Source organism: Chanodichthys erythropterus, chromosome 3 (genome assembly GCF_024489055.1).
Source record: "Chanodichthys erythropterus isolate Z2021 chromosome 3, ASM2448905v1, whole genome shotgun sequence".
In the NCBI taxonomy this organism is placed as follows: Eukaryota; Metazoa; Chordata; class Actinopteri; order Cypriniformes; family Xenocyprididae; genus Chanodichthys; species Chanodichthys erythropterus.
Window position 1 is genome coordinate 47599498 of NC_090223.1, and position 19434 is coordinate 47618931.

The 19434-nt window shown below is 40.5% G+C and overlaps 1 protein-coding gene across 4 annotated transcripts in view; it reads right to left on the reverse strand.

The window, feature by feature from the left end:
- Window positions 1–19434, reverse strand: part of col5a3a (collagen, type V, alpha 3a) — a 217600-nt gene that overhangs the window by 14894 nt on the left and 183272 nt on the right. For all 4 annotated transcript variants that reach the window (XM_067382579.1, XM_067382580.1, XM_067382581.1 and 1 more), the window contains 35 exons: window positions 18992–19048; window positions 18791–18844; window positions 18640–18693; window positions 18365–18418; window positions 15715–15768; window positions 15490–15543; window positions 15075–15119; window positions 14359–14412; window positions 14221–14265; window positions 13346–13399; window positions 13180–13224; window positions 12802–12855; window positions 12444–12488; window positions 11923–11976; window positions 11318–11362; window positions 11033–11086; window positions 9646–9753; window positions 9495–9548; window positions 9158–9211; window positions 9003–9047; window positions 8787–8840; window positions 8632–8676; window positions 8453–8506; window positions 8318–8371; window positions 7261–7314; window positions 5233–5340; window positions 4922–5011; window positions 4680–4733; window positions 4488–4595; window positions 4286–4393; window positions 4154–4207; window positions 4005–4058; window positions 3774–3881; window positions 3348–3401; window positions 659–712 (listed from right to left, as the gene is read on the reverse strand). In XM_067382579.1, the coding sequence (XP_067238680.1) occupies window positions 659–712; window positions 3348–3401; window positions 3774–3881; window positions 4005–4058; window positions 4154–4207; window positions 4286–4393; window positions 4488–4595; window positions 4680–4733; window positions 4922–5011; window positions 5233–5340; window positions 7261–7314; window positions 8318–8371; window positions 8453–8506; window positions 8632–8676; window positions 8787–8840; window positions 9003–9047; window positions 9158–9211; window positions 9495–9548; window positions 9646–9753; window positions 11033–11086; window positions 11318–11362; window positions 11923–11976; window positions 12444–12488; window positions 12802–12855; window positions 13180–13224; window positions 13346–13399; window positions 14221–14265; window positions 14359–14412; window positions 15075–15119; window positions 15490–15543; window positions 15715–15768; window positions 18365–18418; window positions 18640–18693; window positions 18791–18844; window positions 18992–19048 (2136 nt within the window). The remainder of the gene's footprint in view (window positions 1–658; window positions 713–3347; window positions 3402–3773; window positions 3882–4004; window positions 4059–4153; window positions 4208–4285; window positions 4394–4487; window positions 4596–4679; window positions 4734–4921; window positions 5012–5232; window positions 5341–7260; window positions 7315–8317; window positions 8372–8452; window positions 8507–8631; window positions 8677–8786; window positions 8841–9002; window positions 9048–9157; window positions 9212–9494; window positions 9549–9645; window positions 9754–11032; window positions 11087–11317; window positions 11363–11922; window positions 11977–12443; window positions 12489–12801; window positions 12856–13179; window positions 13225–13345; window positions 13400–14220; window positions 14266–14358; window positions 14413–15074; window positions 15120–15489; window positions 15544–15714; window positions 15769–18364; window positions 18419–18639; window positions 18694–18790; window positions 18845–18991; window positions 19049–19434) is intronic.

Consider the following 19434-nt stretch of genomic DNA (forward strand, 5'->3'; position numbering starts at 1 on the left):
CCCTGCTGAGTGCCTTTAAGTGGGGTGAACACATGAAGCCAAATGGATGACCAGCACGTGTATACAGGCCGCTTTCTTCATCTCTTATCCTGACTACCAGTGCCGTGTTCATATGATGGGCACAATCACATCTCCTGTCTTCTCCAGCTCTGGGAGAGTGCTGGCGTACGGGTCACTGCCGCGTCTGTCTCTGTTCTCTCACTTTTCAATTATTAACACATGGGAGATGTTCAAAGGCGGCCATTAATAGAGGTAAATATAACTCTCTCCCAGGGATGATAGTCTAATATTCCTTAATCATTCATAGAGAAGTAAATATAACTCTTGCAGAAGGATCATATCCCACTTCTTGTTAATAATTTAACACTCAAAATCAGCAGAGGGTGGGCAGAAAGAGATACAGGGAGGATGAAAGACTGAGGAAAGAGAAATGAGGTGTCGTATGTGACCCCATAACAGCCTTGGGGGGTTTCATCTACGGCACGGCAGAGTGTTGATACACAGGACGAGTCTTTGGAGTTGTGAGACAAAGACTCCTCATTATGTCTCAGCAGTACTGAGATGTTTAACTACAAAACAACCCCTAATCAGTGCTAATATACTGTCCTGCACTTGAACCCAGGCTGATGGGCAGGAAGGAAAACACAAAGACACTTACCTCTCCTCCAATGGGTCCCTGGGGGCCACGCGGACCATGTTGTCCTGGAGGGCCCTGATGAGAAGCAGAAAGATTAAGCATTTCCTACATATCGTTAGACATGTACTCTCTCTCTCTCTTTCACTCTCTCTCCTCCTCTTTCTACAATCAGCACCTTTCTTGATGTCATAGAGGTGTTTTTTTTAACATCTCTGACATGGTGGTGACAGGCTATTACGGGCGGGCTGATTTCCTCTCTGTGTGCTGTGTCTGAGTTTTAATGAGGACCATCTTACTTCTCCATTCTCTGGTTACACTGCATGAATTTTCAACTCCTGAAGCATACCTCTTACTGCTGCAGAGGGCGGAACACGAGCCATTAATCAAACTGGCCGAAACCCATTGCTAGTGCACCGCACGCGGTCTCCACCGTGAGATATTAGTGCTTTGCAAGGCATCCAGCTGGATAGACTACAGCGAGGATCAACACCAAGGCTGAGTGTGTAGTCTCAAAAATATACAACACCCCACATTTGAGAATCCATCGCAAAGGCTTAACAAAAACCGGTATAGAGAAAACGGGAAATTAAGTGGCTATGCCTTAGGGCCTGGAAATCCCATGATCCACGGCATTCGTTCATGGATGAGACATTCCCAGTGTGGTCTTGTGGCTTTGTTTTTGCTCAGTTTTGATGCACTTCATCTAATCGCGCAAGTGTGTGGAACCGTTGAGAATCTTGTTTTGCATTCCTTCATGGTTGACGGAGCCGCGAGAAGACTGTCACAAAGGAGCGCTCTCATTAGACAGCCCAGGCTCACGGTAATCTGATTAGCAGCTGTCATGCTGCCTTCCACTTCAGAACCAGCATCACTCTCTCTATTCTGTCACTTTCGACTCACACGGGCCTGACGCTCACACACATGAATGATGCCCCAGTCTCACACGGCTTCTCTAACGGTTTCCTCATCTCTCACTGTATTATAGATCTCTACTGACTCCTATTCTACACACACAGTCCCATTCAGAGAAATGCTGTGCAGGTTTGGTACGATGGACTGACTTAGTGTGATACTTGAGTGAATGATTATTTCCTTTATGATTAAGTTTGTACCACAAATTATGTTTTTACAGTCATGTTTATGTAAGTAAATGTGAGTTGTGTTTGCCTGCCTTGATGCTAGGGTGTTATGTATGGTTTTCAATTGGTATATATCTTTATGATATATTGCTCCGTAGATCTAAAGGTGATGATACACGGGGCAACTTTTTGAACAATGCTGCTGGGCAATGTTGCCATCAACGGGCAACCAATTAGGGCAACTGACATTTGGCAGAAACCAATCAGAGAGGAGCAAATCTATTGCCAACCCAATAAATACTTTATTATTAAAAACTTGTTAGGCAATTGATTTCAACTGTCAGTTGTTTATCCAAAAAAAAAAAAAAACAGATTTTTGATGGGAAAAGGGAGAAGAGCGTGTTTGGCAAAAGGGGGATTCGAACCCGGGTCGATCACGTCAAAAGCTACTTTCACATGCCATACTCCTTACAGCCTACACCACTACAGATGTTAAACAAAACGTGTCTTTTTAGTATTTAACTGAAAACATTCAATGGCTAAATTACAGCCAGCGCACATTAAATTGGACACCTATTGGTATTTTAAGCATTAAATGAGCTAAATTCTGTTTTAGGTTGACACATTACAACTTACCAGCGTAAAAAGATACAAGTTAACCCTCGTTTTCTTCGCTCTACTGCTGCTGAGAGGCCGCCATCTTGTTTGAATTTTTTCTGAAATCTCCAAGCCTGTCAAGTGATCAGCTGCAATCATTCTGATTGGACGATCTCAAAAAATTGCCCATGACCTATCTAAAGCATCCAGATACAAGTTTGTTGTTCATTCTCAATGGGAAAGTGCCCAAGCAACATTGCTCAAAAAGTTGCCCTGTGTATCATCACCTTAAGAGATTTTTTAAGTGATCATCTATTTTCTCATTTGCCAGGTGAAAACGTGATTGCTTAGAACAGTGGTTTCCAAACCTGATTCTCGAGCCCGACAGTGCACATTTTGTATCAAACACCTGATTCAGGTCATCAGCAGGATGTGTCAGACAAAGCAGATATTATTATATAGTGCATTGTCAGGGGACTCAGGTTTGGGAACCACTGGCTTAGGATAGTAACAGCACAGTTTCTTTGACAAGTGTTATGATTTGAGGTATAATTCAGGTTTGGGACCACTGAAGTTTATTAGTGCAGAAGTTTATTACTTAGAGTGAAAGGATTTACACATGGGACGCAGAACTGCAATTTGAGCTAGAAGTAGATTTAAAATTGAAAATAATACATTAAAATTAACTGCAAAATTTACAAAAAGTCTTACAGTTTGGTTTTAATAGACCTTACAGACAGAAAAAAAAATGTTTATATATATATAGAAATTTGTACTTAACTTCTTTATATTTACCCATTTAATGTACTAGGGTGGAAGAACACTTCAACACAGACTTCAATCAGTTCAAATTCCAATTCAGATTCTTGTGTGGTATGGCAAATTCTATTCAAATTCACTAGGTAAGCAATTCTTTAGTTTTGCCCAAACCTCCTGCATGCATCGTGTAGCATTTATTGGTATTAAGAAGATTTTAAAAAGTAATTCGAGTGCCAAAGTATTCATATAAGGACTTTACAATATGCAAATCTTACCAAAGGTCCAACATGGCCACTCTCTCCCTTCTCTCCAGGGGGTCCTGGCATTCCCTAAAAAAACAGATTTAAATTTAGAGCCATACCGTTTCAGAATTAAGGTGGATTAACCCCCTCAATGAGCTGTGAAAACTATGTCCCATCTGGATGAAGATGAACTAAGATTTTGCAAACACAGTGCATTCATGCATGCAGTCAATAGATAAGGACATCTGGAACTGACAGAATGCTCAATATGACATGCAACAACTCAGGGATGCAGGTTTAAAATGGCAGAATATTATAAAAATGTCCAGCAAATCAAACAACCCTGTATTATTGTTTTCTCATAGACCCCAATTTGATTTTGTCGGTTTTGTTTTGTTTAAAAGAGTCACAATGCGAAAGATGGTCTAAAAAGACAAATATATGTGGCATATCCTGTACCTGCAACCCTGTTGGTCCAGTCGCCCCTTTAAAACCACGTGGACCTTCATCACCTTTTGGGCCGTACATCCCTTGCTGTCCCCGGGGCCCTGGCTCTCCATCCAGACCCTGAAAGAGACATCAGTGCTGGACTGTGAAAACACACAGAATTCAAAGCAATCCCCCACACATTGGGTCACACACACACACACACACACACACACACACTACACCTATACATCTTATACATACTGGTGAACCTGGCTGTCCAGCAGGTCCTTGGATCCCGGGCGGCCCTGGGGGACCCTGTGAGATAAGATACAGAGATGCAGTGTTACATACCTCTAATGAAATTTCATGTAATAATCAGTGCTTATGACAAGATAGAGATAGACGCTCACCCCCTCTCCTTTGTCTCCTTTGCTGCCTTTCTGCCCTGGTCCTCCTGTTTCCCCCTGAAAAACATACTCATGCCCATAAATAACAACCAGCATGAACATGCACAACTGTTGAAAAACTATTCAAAGCTGTACCTTATCTCCATCTTCTCCAGGTGGACCAGGTGACCCTGCTGCACCAGGTAATCCCACAGGCCCTTGTTCTCCATCTCGCCCAGCCGGGCCAATCGGACCTTTCTCACCCTGAAGAGGAATGGAGGTAATTACTCTTGAGGCTACTCTAGCACAGCAGTAAATCTTATCATTTCACAGACTACAATATCCTGATGACTCTCACTGGCTCGCCCTTCTCTCCCATTGGTCCAGGGGGGCCGACACCTCCTGTACGACCAGGCTGACCAATGGCCCCTGCAGGTCCAGAGGGTCCTCTCTCTCCTGTGGCACCCTGTGCAGACAGAGAAATGCAACATTTTAGTTAGGTGAACTATATTGTGGGAAATACAGAAATGATCATGGAAAAATCACTTACAATTAGTCCTGCAACACCAGGGGGGCCCTCTCCTCCCTTCAGACCAGCAGTACCCTAATAAACCATAAATGTAAGAAAGGGGAGCTGAGAATCCATGTCACAAAATCCAACAGCAACTGCTATCTGCCTATTTGTACAAAGCCTGCTTTCATACTGGAACAGTTGTGAGTTACGCAAAGGCAGCAGCCATCACAGTGGGGATTATGAGAAGATATTCTCTCAGATACGCTGAGGTACGTTACCGGAGTGCCAGGTAAGCCTCTTTCTCCTCTGAATCCACGGCGACCAGCAGGACCACTTTTCCCGGGAAGCCCTGCGGGGCCTGGATCTCCCTGGAGGCCAGAGAACACAGAAAGATGGATCTCTGTTTCCACAACTCTCTAACTCATTAGGAGTCATCCATCACTCTTTATAGGCACTGAGTCATGCTGGGAGCTCTATTCATATTGAATGAGCAGAAACATATGGAGTGTAATGAGCAATGTAACTTATAACTAGATGAATGTGTTTGGTGTGTTTTGTGATGATGATGATTCTAATGCTGATATCTAACCTTGGTTCCCTCTTTGCCTGCAGCTCCTGGCAGACCTTGCTCTCCAGGGGGTCCTGGGGCACCTGGGTGTCCCCTGTCACCAGTGGGGCCAGTCTCCCCAGTTTTGCCCTGGAATAGGAGATAAGTGAGACTAGGGCTGCTCGATTATGGCAAAAATCATAATCACGATTATTTTGGTCAATATTGAAATCACTATTATTTAACACGATTATTGCTGGGCGATATAATCAAAGTCTTATTGCATATTATAAAACAGTTAGTTCCTGTCCTTGATTCTGATTGATCAATAGCTGTGTTTTATTCATGATAAACCACGGCTATGACCGCTTCACCCAACGATTCTGTGTATCACTACACAACACCCTTAGCAACCATTCTTAGCAACGTAAACTGTATGTTTTCAATTGATATTGTTCATTGAATCTTACAGTATTATGTAGAAGAGTGTTGTGAGAAAGAGATCAAGTGAGCGAGTTTATTACCTGCATTCAGATTTAGCATTTTCCTTCAGGTCAGTCCTATGTTCATAATAAAAAAATCTGTTTAAATGTCCGATGTATTATCTTGTCCTTTTAACAGTTAAGGGGTTTTCCCGTGACTGACAACTGACAAAACTTTTGTCAGTTGCGTCTTGTTCTGTGTTCACAACAATTCAGTCTTTTCAATGTAAAAGTTTTCGCTATTGACTGACGCACTCATAAAGACAGTCTTTGCTGCCATCTAATGGTGTAATAATGTAACTTCTGTTGCTGTTCACAGTCAGAGACTATTTTTTCAAGGCGAAAGGAAGGCTTTCAGTGAAACTTTACTTCATGAAAGTTGCATTGATAAATATTTTTGGCTTTAATATATGTATTGTGTGGTAACCATTTTATGAAAGCAATAAGGTACTCGAGGCTAGTGCTGTATCGTGAAAAAGTCACGGCCGAAGGGCTTCGCGTCAAGCCTAACAACGCCCTTCAGCCAAGATTTATTCATGATACAACACAGCCTCGAGTACCTTATTGCTTACATATGAGTAATTTTAGATATCAGTAAAATTTCACAATTATCAATAAGCTACTTCAGCAAAAAAAAAAAAAAAAAGAATACCAGGTCAACTAATGTAGCTACAGTAAGTAAAATGTCCTCAAAACAGTTACAGAAGACAAGTAAACAGTCAGCAATACAATAAGAACAAAGAAACTAATTACAAACAAAATAGACAAATAAATACAACAGAACAAAAATACAAATTAAATAAAGAGCACATCTTCCTGAAAAAGTACTAACAGTGGTATTCTGGTAAGTAATAGCCTACCACAGAAGTAAACAAATGTAAAATAACACTATATAATCTTCACTCTATACATTAAATGTAGATTCATCCTTATTAAAGTTACAAAAGTTACTCATTTAACACAGTGATTGTATCTTTGTCTTTTGTTGTTTGATTAGCATTAATGACACAGACTGAAGCAGTAATATTGGGCTGCAGTCACTTTAAGAGCTGCACAGATCCAATATACTGTTACACACATATTTTCTGTGAGCATTCACTTAAGATATTTTGACATTTTTGAGCGTAGGTTATTTGACCGAATCCAAAGCCCACAGTATACTTTGCTTATGTACGTTCCACTCCGTCTCGGAGCGCACACACAGAAAGCTGCCTGGGGAACAGTGTCTCTTTCATGGCTTAATGCGCTTTTAATGACACTGTTTAATATTAGGAATGTCCCGCAGTTTAGCAACAGTAGACTGCATTTTACAACACTCACTTATTCAGCTGATTTAGATGTTAAGTTTGGCTAAGGAAGGAACTAAAGTGCACCGCTGTGAAGGAAAGGATGTTGCCCTGGGCAGAATGTGGCAGCGGAACAATAATCATTTTACCCCAATTATCTCTCATTTGGAAGCCAAAGTCGAAATCGAAAAATCAATTAAGATTAATCGCACAGCCCTAAGTGAGGTAGCTTTATTGGATCAGATCAAACATTCATGATTGGTGAGAATAGTTTCAAGGAACTGAACAAAGACCAAGCTCACCTGTGGTCCAACCACTCCTGCAGGCCCGGGGGGACCTGTCTTTCCTTGAAATCCCTATATGAAAACAATCAAAAAAACTTTTTCAGAAGCAAAACCAGCTGATCTTAGCCTGCAAAATTTGCTTTTACTACTGTTTATAAAATAACTAATTACTAATCAATGTATCTAGTTATGGGAATTCATTTAGACCTGTAAGGTTAATCAACCCCTTTCCCAAATTCTGTCCTAAATGCTGTCCTAAGCATACACTTGAGATGCGATGCCGCATAGCCTGTTGGGTAGTAGCTTGCTGTGAAGTCTGCACTAGCTCAGCATTAAGGGCACATAATGGCTCTCATGAGCACTTGTAAGTCATTAAATAACAAATGGGACACACTTGGCGCTTTTCCATCATGTAATACTACTCGGCTGGGCACGGCACAGCACGCTTGCTTTACTTTCGGTTTGCTTTTCCAATCCAGTAAGTACCGCTTCAAAGTGGATGTGATTATAGACTAATTGTTACAGTTGCGCCGCCTCTACTGCCGTGGATCTGCTCCTCGTCTACCAATAAGTCTGCACCTCATCTACTGACCACGATACAGCCATTTCTTTTTTCAAGTTGCGTGGTCGTTTTGTGAACAAATGATACTGCGGTAGCTGTTGCTGACTATTTAAATCTAGTGGGTTTGGTGTCTCGTGTTTCAAATCCAATGACGCTGGTAGTGATGATTCTCTCTGACCAAACAGTGATCTGCAGTGTTTACACATCACATTAGTATCGGCTCGGCTCGGAAACTCCACCGAGGTGGTACTATTTAAGCGAGCCATACCGAGCCATCCCATGCAGTGGAGAAGCGCCAAAAAGTGAGCCATATCGAACCGTACCATGCAGTGGAAAAGCGCCAACTGTGGTCTCAGTGTCTTTGCTCAAGTTCACAAGTGTCCCATAAAGTGTCTTATTTGTCATTTAGAGATTCAGAAGAGTGCTCACAAATCGCATCAAATGTGCCATTTGAGACATGACCTTGGTTACCTTTCTTTAAAATTATTCTTTTTAAAATATGAACTGACTTACTGGTTCTCCCCGTTGGCCTGGGTGACCTGGCAACCCGTCCTTTCCCGCAGGGCCCTGAAAAGAAAGAACAGAAATGTAAGAGATATTCTCTCTTTCATTCTCTCAAAGAGTTTTCTTTCTTTACTGGTCACTTACATTTGGTCCCTTTGGCCCAGCCTCTCCATTGCGTCCTTGTGGTCCTTGAGGGCCCTAAAGCAGAGCGGAAGAAACATTTGGTATTCATTTATCTTCGGCAATGAAAAGAAATGTGAAATCTCACATTAGTCTGGTAGATTGACCGTGTAATATGAGGAGAATTGTAATAGATAACATACTCTCTCTCCTGTGGCACCTTGTGGGCCGTCATGACCAGCAGAGCCCTGAGCATAAGACAAAGAAAGAGACATCACATGAATTTAAACATATACAGTACCATCTATTTAAAAGGGTTTCTATAGGATCCTTATCTGTACGAGGATGGATTTCTTACCTTGGCTCCTGGCTTCCCTGTCGGTCCTCGTGCTCCTCTTCCCCCACGTGAACCCTGCGAACAGTAGGAACCAAATGTGCAAATATGCTTAGAAGCAATGCATGATTAAAATGATTGTTCAATCAATTACTATTGGCTGTTTCCTCATTAATCCCTGCATTTGTATAGTGTAAAACAGCTGAGGTGTCACATTTCATTAGCATGCTAAAGACTTACATTTGGACCTCTTTCTCCATCAGCACCGGCCTGTCCAGCAGGTCCCTGTATAAAAAAAAAAAAAAAAAGTATATAAAAAAAATGAGCACACACACATTAATGCAGCAGGGTGTGTGTAACCCCTCGGACAGTGTTCAATGGCAATGGCCTCTCACCCTTTTTCCTTTCTCTCCTTCCAACCCAGCTGTTCCAGGAAAGCCCAATGATCCCTGTGGACCAATGCGAAGGTTAATCAATTACCACATTCCATTCATTAATCAACCTCTGCATTTAATTAACCACAAATTAACCTCTGAAGTCCAATTACCATAAATAAGCCAAATAATAATTGCAGCTTCAGATAAGCTATTAATAAAACAGCCTCTAAATGGCCATTAATCATCCTCAGTAAAAATGTAATATGGAAATATAAATATACCATGACTGAGACCTGCGGCTTTCAGATTTCAGTGTAAAAATCAGGTTATTGTAATTTCAATAATGGTGCTTTACCTTGGACCCCTGCCTGCCGGGATATCCAGGCAATCCTGGAACTCCAAGTTTGCCCTGCACATGAAATGAGGAGACAGAAAATTAAAGAAAGCAAAAATAATTGGAATATGAACAATGTCCAATAGACTGTTGGTATAGAAGCAGCAATTACCTTTTCTCCAGCAATGCCCGCAGGTCCAGGCTCTCCCAGGGGTCCTGACTGACCCTTCGGTCCCTCTGTTCCATCTTCACCACGATTTCCAGGAGCCCCATTATCACCCTAAGCATGCACACACACAAAGTTACTTTTAAATCTACAAATAAATGGTCAAAACAAAAGTATGAAGTCAAAAGGTTGAGATTCACTGTTCTAGGGTGTTCTGGATGGTTGCTTTGCTGTTGCTAAGTGTTTTTTAAACAAGTATTGCTAGGGTGTTCTGGGTGGTTGCTATGGGGTTACTAGGGTGTTCTGACTGGTTGCTAGGGTGAGTGCTTTAATAAAGTAACTATACAAATAACTATGTAAATGCTAGGGTATTGCTAAGGTGTTCTGGTTGTTTGCTATGCAGTTGTTAAGTTGTTTTGGGTGGTTTCTACGAATGAGTGTTGGTAAGGTTGCAGTGTGGCTATTATGGGACTGACAGTGTACGTGTTCTAAGTGGTTAAAAGGTGATTGCTTTTTTGGCCCAAGTTAATATTGTCCACTTGTGTCTATGACATTCCAACCCTGGATATGGCTTGGGACACTCACTTGGGTTTTTGCCTGTAAAACTGTAAATCTGATGCCTTTAAAAATTAACAAAATACTAGTGCAGTCAAATTGATTGATCGCAAATAATCGCATCTAACATATATATATATATATATATATATATATATATATATGTGCAAAAGTCTTAGGCTACCATTAGATGTTGTTTTAGAAATGGTATAATGACCATATATAATTATTTCTCAGTCTCTTTATTAGAATATAACCAGAAAATATGGGAAATTTGTATGCAGAATTAAAATACAGAGACAAACCAGAAAAAATCCCTCCCCTTACACTTGAGCAATAGTAAGAACCTGGCTCTCCTAAACCTAAATGGGATGGGAAAGGACTGGAAGGCCAAGAAAACTTTCAAAATCTGAAGTTTCTCAGACATTTTGTTCTGAATTTTTTTTTTTTTTTTACATATTTCTTGTAATTTCTGTTAGTATAATAATTAAGACCAAAAAATAAATATGGATGGTCATTAAAACATTGCTAAAAAAGTAAAGCTGGTGGTGGCCTAAGACTTTAGCACAATACTGCATATATTACAAACTAGAAGCTAGGCTAGACGCAATTAATCACGATTAATCGTGAATCATAGCGATTAATTGGTTTGCTAGCATTACAAAATACCTCTACTCAGCAAGCTGCATGGTATGAGGTTTAATTTGTGTCTGTAGCTCAAACTAAGTGGGTGGGAATTGGTTGAAAAATAATAATAATAATAATAATAATAATAATAATATTTGCCTTAGAAAGCACCACTAATTACGGCCTATTCAGGCTGAATGGAAAGACTCACTCTGTCTCCTTTAATGCCCATTTCACCCTTGGCCCCTGGGAAACCATCTTCACCCTGTAACAGACAAAAATAATTCAATTATACAGAACTGCCATCAGATTGCTCCACACAGATGAAAACATGGAAAACAGACACACTCAGGAAGCGGCAGAGAAAATCATGCATCAAGTGAAGCCACTATCAGTAAACACTGTGCCTTATCTCCGCACTGATAACTGAACTTGTTGTCTTCTATTCCCTTGGCTTTGTTATGAGAAAACAAGTGGATTATTTTTTTCCTCTCACCTTTTCCCCCTTGCTACCCTTCAGTCCCCTCACCCCATCTGCACCCTGTTTTGAAAAAGAACAAAATGTATCAGTGTGTGCCACAGGGATCTCTGCACAATCTCCAAACCTCAGTTAGGGAACGTTCACCTGAAAGACAGAATGATTTCTTGACATGAGTATACCAGCATTGACTGTTTCAAGTAATAGAAGTCACAGCTTGCAAAATGCTGGAGGAAAGTCATACAGCTACAAATATAAACACCATTGTGACAGAACATAGACATAGACGATAATAATCTGGATGACACCATCAGAGTAGATTTATGTGCAAGCAGGATAAATCCGTTTTTTATTCTTTGACCACATGCTGAAAGCATCACACACTTCCACACAAACAAGCCCAGACAGGTTTCGTTTTCCTCCTTGTTGTGTTTTCGACTGTCCATCACGAGTGCTTCACACTGTCAAGGTTTCTCCGTGGAGAATTAAACAGATCTACCTGAGCCAGCCGTCTGCCATGCACCCAAAGTTAGACTGTCAATCAAAAGTCCGCCATCTTAGACCAAATGTCTTTGAGTGTCTTTGGAGCTAACCGAACAAGCTGCAATCTCAAAACTGCTCACCTTCACTCCACGGGGCCCGGGATATCCAACCGGCCCTTGTGCTCCTGATAAACCCTGAATAGAAGAAGAGACACTGTCAGTTTAATGTTCAGGCAGTGAAGGGGAAAACACTGCACTAACAATACCCTGTCATTAATCTACGATTGAACTATTGCGGCCCATGCGTGCCAACGACAACACGTTAGAATGAACACTCAGTGCTGAAGACGTAGCGCGAGGGTTCGAGGTGAAAATGAAACAATGGCCGCACAATGCCGATGGCTTGATTCAAGTGTGCAATTACTGCGATAGCGCACACATAAAAGCACGGCGTTATGCTTTGTGGACGGTGATAATTTAGCGACTGCAGCTGGAGCGCCTGTAACAAAAGGCTTCAGACAGAGGGGACCGTGAACAGGGCAGCGCTTTTCTGTGTGGTGCCGCATTTAGACTCTTGGCTCTCTCCGTTTCCTCTTTAAATTGTCATTGCTTATTCAGGTCAGTGGAGCACAAGTGTGTGTGCGTGTGTGATTGCAACCCACCTGGTGTCCCTTCTCCCCAGGGGGTCCCTCTCTTCCAGGATGACCCTGTGATTTGAACAGGATAACCAGGTGTTAGCATGACAGCGGGCTGATTAGGGGACATCCTGTTTCTGTGAGAGAGCTAATGAGCCAACACAAAAGGCCAGGCCTGGACTAAGGACTCTGCATCATCGCTTTTTCAGCATTCTGTGCATGAAAATGATGCTGTGAAGATTTATTGGGAATGTTTGTGGTAGATGCCAATATGTACATGTCTGTACGCACCATAGTGCCCCCTGCTGGCTGGTAGGAATATTAAAAAAAATAATAATAATTTCAGAAATTTAGTCCTATGATGGTTTTGGAGAACAGTACTTACTGGAGGACCATCAATCCCAGGAAGGCCCTGCATTCCAGGTTTGCCCTCGGGGCCCTGTTTTAAAAAACACACACACATACTTAATATTGAATCCTCTGATCCAAACCACAAACCAAAACCCCCTTTATACCCAGCTTGTTAACTGCAATCAATATCCATAATGTGCTTAGGCACATTTGAGAGAAGATGTGTGTGTGCATGTGTATGCGAAGTTTCGCTATTGATTATCTGTCTAGCTTCATATGGAAATCTGAATAAACGCACACAAACAACGATGCTCACTCACCCACACTCAAAGTTTCTTTTCAAATACTATCTACTAAAGGGTCAAAGGTCAGTGCTTTAATATTGAAATAAAGCAAGACTTGTGGAGTTTACCTTCTCTCCTGGAAGACCTATAGGCCCCTGCTGACCAGGGAAGCCCTGAAAAAGAAGAACATAACTCTTTCTTCAATGACAAATAGTGTGTTTTGTTCTAACAGTGCATATTTGCATTGCTGTTATGGATTCATTAGGCAGCAATGAAGTGAAGATGGATGTATACCTGTATGCCCGGGTTTCCCTGTTGACCTGAAGGTCCAGGTTCGCCAGAGGGTCCCTGCGAAATGGGGAAGAATGATGATAATCATTATTTTGTAAAGCCTTTAGTTTAGTGAAATCCTTCTGGGAATGATTAAAATTGATAATTTCATGTATATTCTCTCTTTTTTCACTTTCTGAAGAAGATTTATAGCACTAATACCACAAATTCATGGGTAAAGTATGTGCATTATTGGTGATTTATCTTTGCGTTTTATCACTCTCTGGCTGCCACAGAGAACGATGGAAAATATAGTTTTGTTGTGCAAAGCTGCCGCCTCATAAACTGGCTAAATGAGTAGTATTTTCTACCAGGCTTTATAACTGATCTTAATCAACAGTACACAAAGTGCATACAAACTAAAATGTACAGTCAATAAAAATGTGAAGGAATAACTTGAGCTCTATCTGTGGCATGCTTTTGATTACCCCAATTTGTAACCAATATCAATTAGCTTCTCTTATGATTCTTTAATTGGAACGCCCCCAACTCTGAAAGTCAGGGCGCAAAGAAAATCTCATCTTGGCACTGGTAATTAAAGCACTGTGGTTGCCATTCAAGTGAAATCATCTAGTAAATACTATCATTCCGACATGACTTGAAGGCAGTAGATGTCAGCTGAATGAAGGATTGAGGTAACTTTCCTCTACAGTTCTCAAGGGCTCTGTTACCCTGTCTGCCAGAGCAAAAGACCCTCTACAGGTTATTTCTCAATGGTGACAACATCTGACATGTTGTTTCAAACAACCACACTAAACCTCCAGCTGCTCTTTTCTGGAAGCTATTTTGTCTGCAGGTATTGTGTAATACATGCGTAGAAAACTTCATAGCAGACTCACCATGTTGCCCTTTGCCCCTTGAACACCGTCAACGCCTTGAATTCCCTAAAAGTAAAGCACAATGTTTTGTTTCACAGTCTTATAATAGTATCATGCAAACTAGCCATAATGTAACCCTGATGGATGGTAATTTTTTACCTGCTGCCCAGGAGGACCAGGTGGCCCTCTTGGCCCCACAAGTCCTCTTAGCCCCTGTAAAGAAAAAACAATGAGAAACTCATCATAAACTCCCATTAACACAAATTGCAAGTGCGGTACGATCGAACAGTGTATCTCTACAGTGTTGTTATATGCATGAGGGTGCTTATGTACATCTGTTTAAGTTTGTGCTAATGTGTATGTTTATATATACGTGTATAGATCCCCTTGCCTCTAGTATGTGCATGTCTGTGTGTGTGTATATGCATGGCTGGCGTGTGTGTTTTGTTTTTGTTAGTCTTGGTCTTTGTACACCGGCCAAGCCACCTGTTCCAGAGCCACATCTGTGATCTCCAGGGAGGTGATTGATATGGAAATATAATCATGCAGGCCAGGATTTCATCTCTTCCCTCCACCAATCTCCCAGCTCATCTATCTCCATCCCCGCATTTATCTCTACAGCATCTCTCTTTCTCTCGGCAGGCACGGAGCTGTAATAGCGCTCAAGTCCCTTTCTGCTCTGGGTGATCCATTTAAACAGCCGGCGCCCAGTGGATCACAGCTCACCTGCCGAGACTTAAATGGTGCTTGAGCCACCGTTAATCAGGCTGTGCCAAGCAGGGACACGGGGCTGCCCATGGGATGTCAGAGACGTGTATGTGTTTATGTGCCCGTGTGCATGTGTATCTATCTGTGGGTTGGGTTGCGTCACTCACAGGTTCTCCCGGTTGCCCTCTTGGTCCTACAGGCCCATCCGAACCCTGTATTAGGAAATATCAATCAACATCAAGTTAGGAAATATAATCATTTTCATTGTGGTAGACAAAATTATGTGAGATTCAGTCTCAAGTCTTTGAGGAAGGATGTCAGAAGGGTTATGTATGCAAAAATATTCCCATTCTTGAAAGCTGTGATCAATATGAATCGCTGCTGCATACATTTTTCAACTTTGCATAATGAGAACATCCCACACAGTGCACAGCTTGTCTCTTTCATGCGATTTGTGAGTACACACCTGAGGCAGTGCAGGCGATCTTTAAACGGATTATTAGCAATTTGATAAAAGCCTCATTTAGGGGGTTGCACAAAGCTCTGAAAAACACGATAGAAGAAAAGAAGAATCTGTATTACCTTATGACCGGGCTCTCCAGGTGGACCTTGGGGTCCAGGTTTTCCCCTGTCTCCCTGAGGAATGTTCACATGAGAGTCACATTTAGTCACAATATGAAGTCTAAAATAGATCTGAGGATCTATTAAAAGTGAAGCGGAGCGTTTAGTCACATCTAAGAGCCACTCTTGACTGAGCAGTAAACAGACTGTGTGATTTGATTAAGCAATTTGGTGTTCCCTACTTACTCTATGTCCTTTGTTCCCTGGAAGACCAGGTAGTCCATCAAAGCCCCTGTCACCCTGCAAAAAAGACAGAGATCCATTAGAAAGATTGACAAATCAGCCATTTCAAACACACACGTCCACCAGCACACTTCATTAACTAATCAGAACTCATGTTCTTTCACAATGTCATGTGCTTCGCTTCGAATGCACAGACGCAAGCAGTGACTATGGGCCAGAGGTGTGTGTGGCATGTGGCAGCGTTTGACAGGCTGCCTCAGAGGAACCTTCCCATCTGCTGTGATTCTCAGCCCGCATCCGGTGCTGAGACTCGGAGAGCTGCGGGAGTACCTCACACTTCCTCATCAAACAAACTGCTGTTGTGCTAAATAGCTCTGTGTGATTTATTTACTGACGGGTCTTGCAGCTGGACAGGGCTGAATGCTTGCTATTGTCAGCGCGCACAATAAAACACAGCTCTCAATAGCAAACGGTTCCATCAATGGCCCAAACTATTAGGGTCAAATTAAAGTTTCCGGTGTTCCCATTTAGCTGTGGCAGCTGAATCTACAATTTGAGCACATGCATACACACATAAACTAACCAAACACAAAAACTGGATATTTGTGATATTTGCCCATGCAAACTTGCCAACATATAGAGCGCTGTGGGAATGTGTCCTAATACCCGTAAATTCACATTTTTTCACTTCTGGTTAACACAAGCTTAAAATACCAGTGGTAGATGAAGTACAGAAATCAAAAACTTAAGTAAAAGTACAGATAACCTATTCAAATATTACTCCATTAAAAGTATTAAGTACTCATTTTACTACTATAAAAGCACTTGATTGTATCAGTATTAAAAGTAAAAAGTACTGATTAATGAATGTTTGTTTATTTTGCTATTTTATATACTCTATCCTCCTGCTTAAAATACATGTTTTGGGGTAAAAATGTTCCAAGTTAGTAACTTACATTTTGTGCTGTCAGTCTCATAAACTCAAGCTCCGATTCCAATTCATGAAAGAATTGTTGAGTGTGATTTGCAAACCAATTTAGCAGGTTCATTGAAAAAAATCAACTTGGAGCAGGTGGTGATTTCTTCAGTTCAAAATAATGAGGAATAACATGTTTTTATCAAATGTAGTGGAGTAAAAAGTACAATATTAGGCTTTGGAATGAAGTGAAGTAAAAGAAAAAATTGCATTAATTCATTTTTAAGCATCTATGTCTTGAAAAAGGTGGTGAAATGGGACTACAGAGGTTGTAACAGATAAGTAATGGTAAACTCATCAACTCAATAGTGCACTTTTACAGCCTAATTGTATTTATACTTGCGTTTTTGCAAACTATTCTAACCCAAACTTTCAAACTGTTAGATTTTAACCCTCTGGTCCTCTTTGGTCAAAAATGACTGAAAAATTTTACGTTTTGAAATTTAATTTTTTTTTGCTTCATCGGAATGGGTTGACACTTGGTGCATTAGCTATGTGAACACACACACACACAAAAAAATCACAGACATGATTCGGATATGTTAAAAAATAGTCACACTTGGCTCCTTCGCAGTCAAAAATCACTGACATAGGAAATGAATGGGAAATACGAAAAAATGCGAAAACTCAGAGAATCTTTTAGTGGAACAAACTACAATTCAGCCACTGTGCAGAAAAAAAGTGCACAGCAAGAAAGGGGTGACACCCTAAAAGAGCGCAAAATAGACACAACTGACTGTAGTAAAATTAATGCAAAAACCGACACTTCAAATCAACATAAGAAAAAAAATCTAAACCTTCATGAAAAGTAGTCTTTGAGAATGTGTAAGTATAAATCCAAACCCAAAACCTAATAAAAATAAGTATTTATGTCTAAAAACCACTACAGAATTTATAAGCTACTTTAAATAGAACTATATAGGAATCTAGTGGTTACACCATGACATTACATAAGTTCTTATTCCCACTAGATGAAACTAATCTTTAAAAAAATTGGATTTTAAATGCCTTATCTCTATTTTAACATGGAATACTGTTTTAATTGAAAAATAATTAAAAAATATATTAGAAACAAATTGTGTGTGATTTTCAATGGGGGGAAAATAGCTAATAAAAACTATAAATATTACATAGTATCATAACATACCCTCAGAATTTTAAATATTAATCACAAAATATTAATGAACAAAAATATATTACATTGGTTTTCCTCAAAAACAAAAAAGTTACATTTCAAGGCTTTGGTCATTTTTAATGTGACCCCTAAAAAAAGAGGATCAGAGGGTTAAATAAAGATTTAAAGAGTTGGTGTAGTTTGTTTATATCCTAACATTTCTTCTGGGCTTCAAAATTCATAAAGTTGTGTTTATTTGTGAAGATTGTCTTGATGAACAAATGTATAAGAGTCATTAACTTTTGTTGGTCAGAGAGCTTTTTTCTACAGAAATCCAAAAGCTATTGGAAAATGGTTTTGTCAAGGAAAACAGGGTGAGGCTAACTTCCAGATTGGCCTACAAAGATAAGTCATCACTGCAGCACTCTTGTGTTCTACTTATCACAGGTTAAAGTCAGAAAAGTAACTAGAATTGCAGATAAAAATGATGTTTATGGTGGAATAAAACCACAGTCCCTATTAACGTGCATGGTATGTCCTAATGGGACTATATGACAAATCACCTTTGCTCCTGTCTCTCCAGGAGCCCCTCGACCTCCATCCGCTCCTGACCGGCCCTGCAAGGTGAAACACAGAATACCACTTCGTCATCATATTCTATGCACCACTGTGTGGAGTGCTTATGCAATATTCATGAACCAAAAAACACAGCACATCAATATAGAAACTGTTATCGCCCAATTCATATTCATGTTGAGTTTAATTATATGGATCACACTTGAACTCTGATCACTCTACCATTGATTTTTTACACTGTGTGTGAGATGTTCAGTCTTACCCTCTTCCCAGGTTTCCCATTAAGACCAGCAGGACCTGGCAACCCACGTGGCCCCTTAAATGAGAGGAATAAGAAACAGACAGAAAGATGGAGATGGTGAGTGCAAGGCTACTGAATGTAAAAAAGGAAATATAAAAGGAAATGTCCTCACTGGAGGCCCATTCTCTCCACTGTCCCCTTTCAGTCCACTGGGACCTGGAAGACCCTGGAACAAACATAGATTTTCAAAGAAAGTATCCACTGAACCCCCCCAAAACCCCAATACAATCAAAATTTGAAGAAGATTGGATAGGCTGTGCTTTAAAAAAAAAGTCTGAAATAAACTAGAAAAGAACAGTGAAAGATTTCTTACCACTGGACCTGGCCTCCCTGTGAGACCCAATGGACCTGGAGGACCCTTCAATGATAGCTAGAGGCAAAGAAAAATAAAAACATACAGGAGAAAGTCTCATATCTCAACCTGCATTTGTACTTGTTTATCTATATTGTCCAAAATTCAAAAATTACATATTATCAAAAACCTGGCTTTAAGGTGAGCATAAATTATGAACAGCTACTTATTTGTAATAATACATTGTAACACTGTTCAGCACTACATACCATCTACCATCTGAGCAGTTTTTATGCGTTGCTGCACTGTAAACTGTAGAGTTGGTACCTTTTAGGAAGCTATTTCTACTTTATCTGACTCTTTAAAAAATATATTGTAACCTAATGAAGTCAGTTCTATTCAGTCATTAATTTATATTTGAAAATTTGAAATTAGATTTGGGAAAAATAAAAACTACACTAATG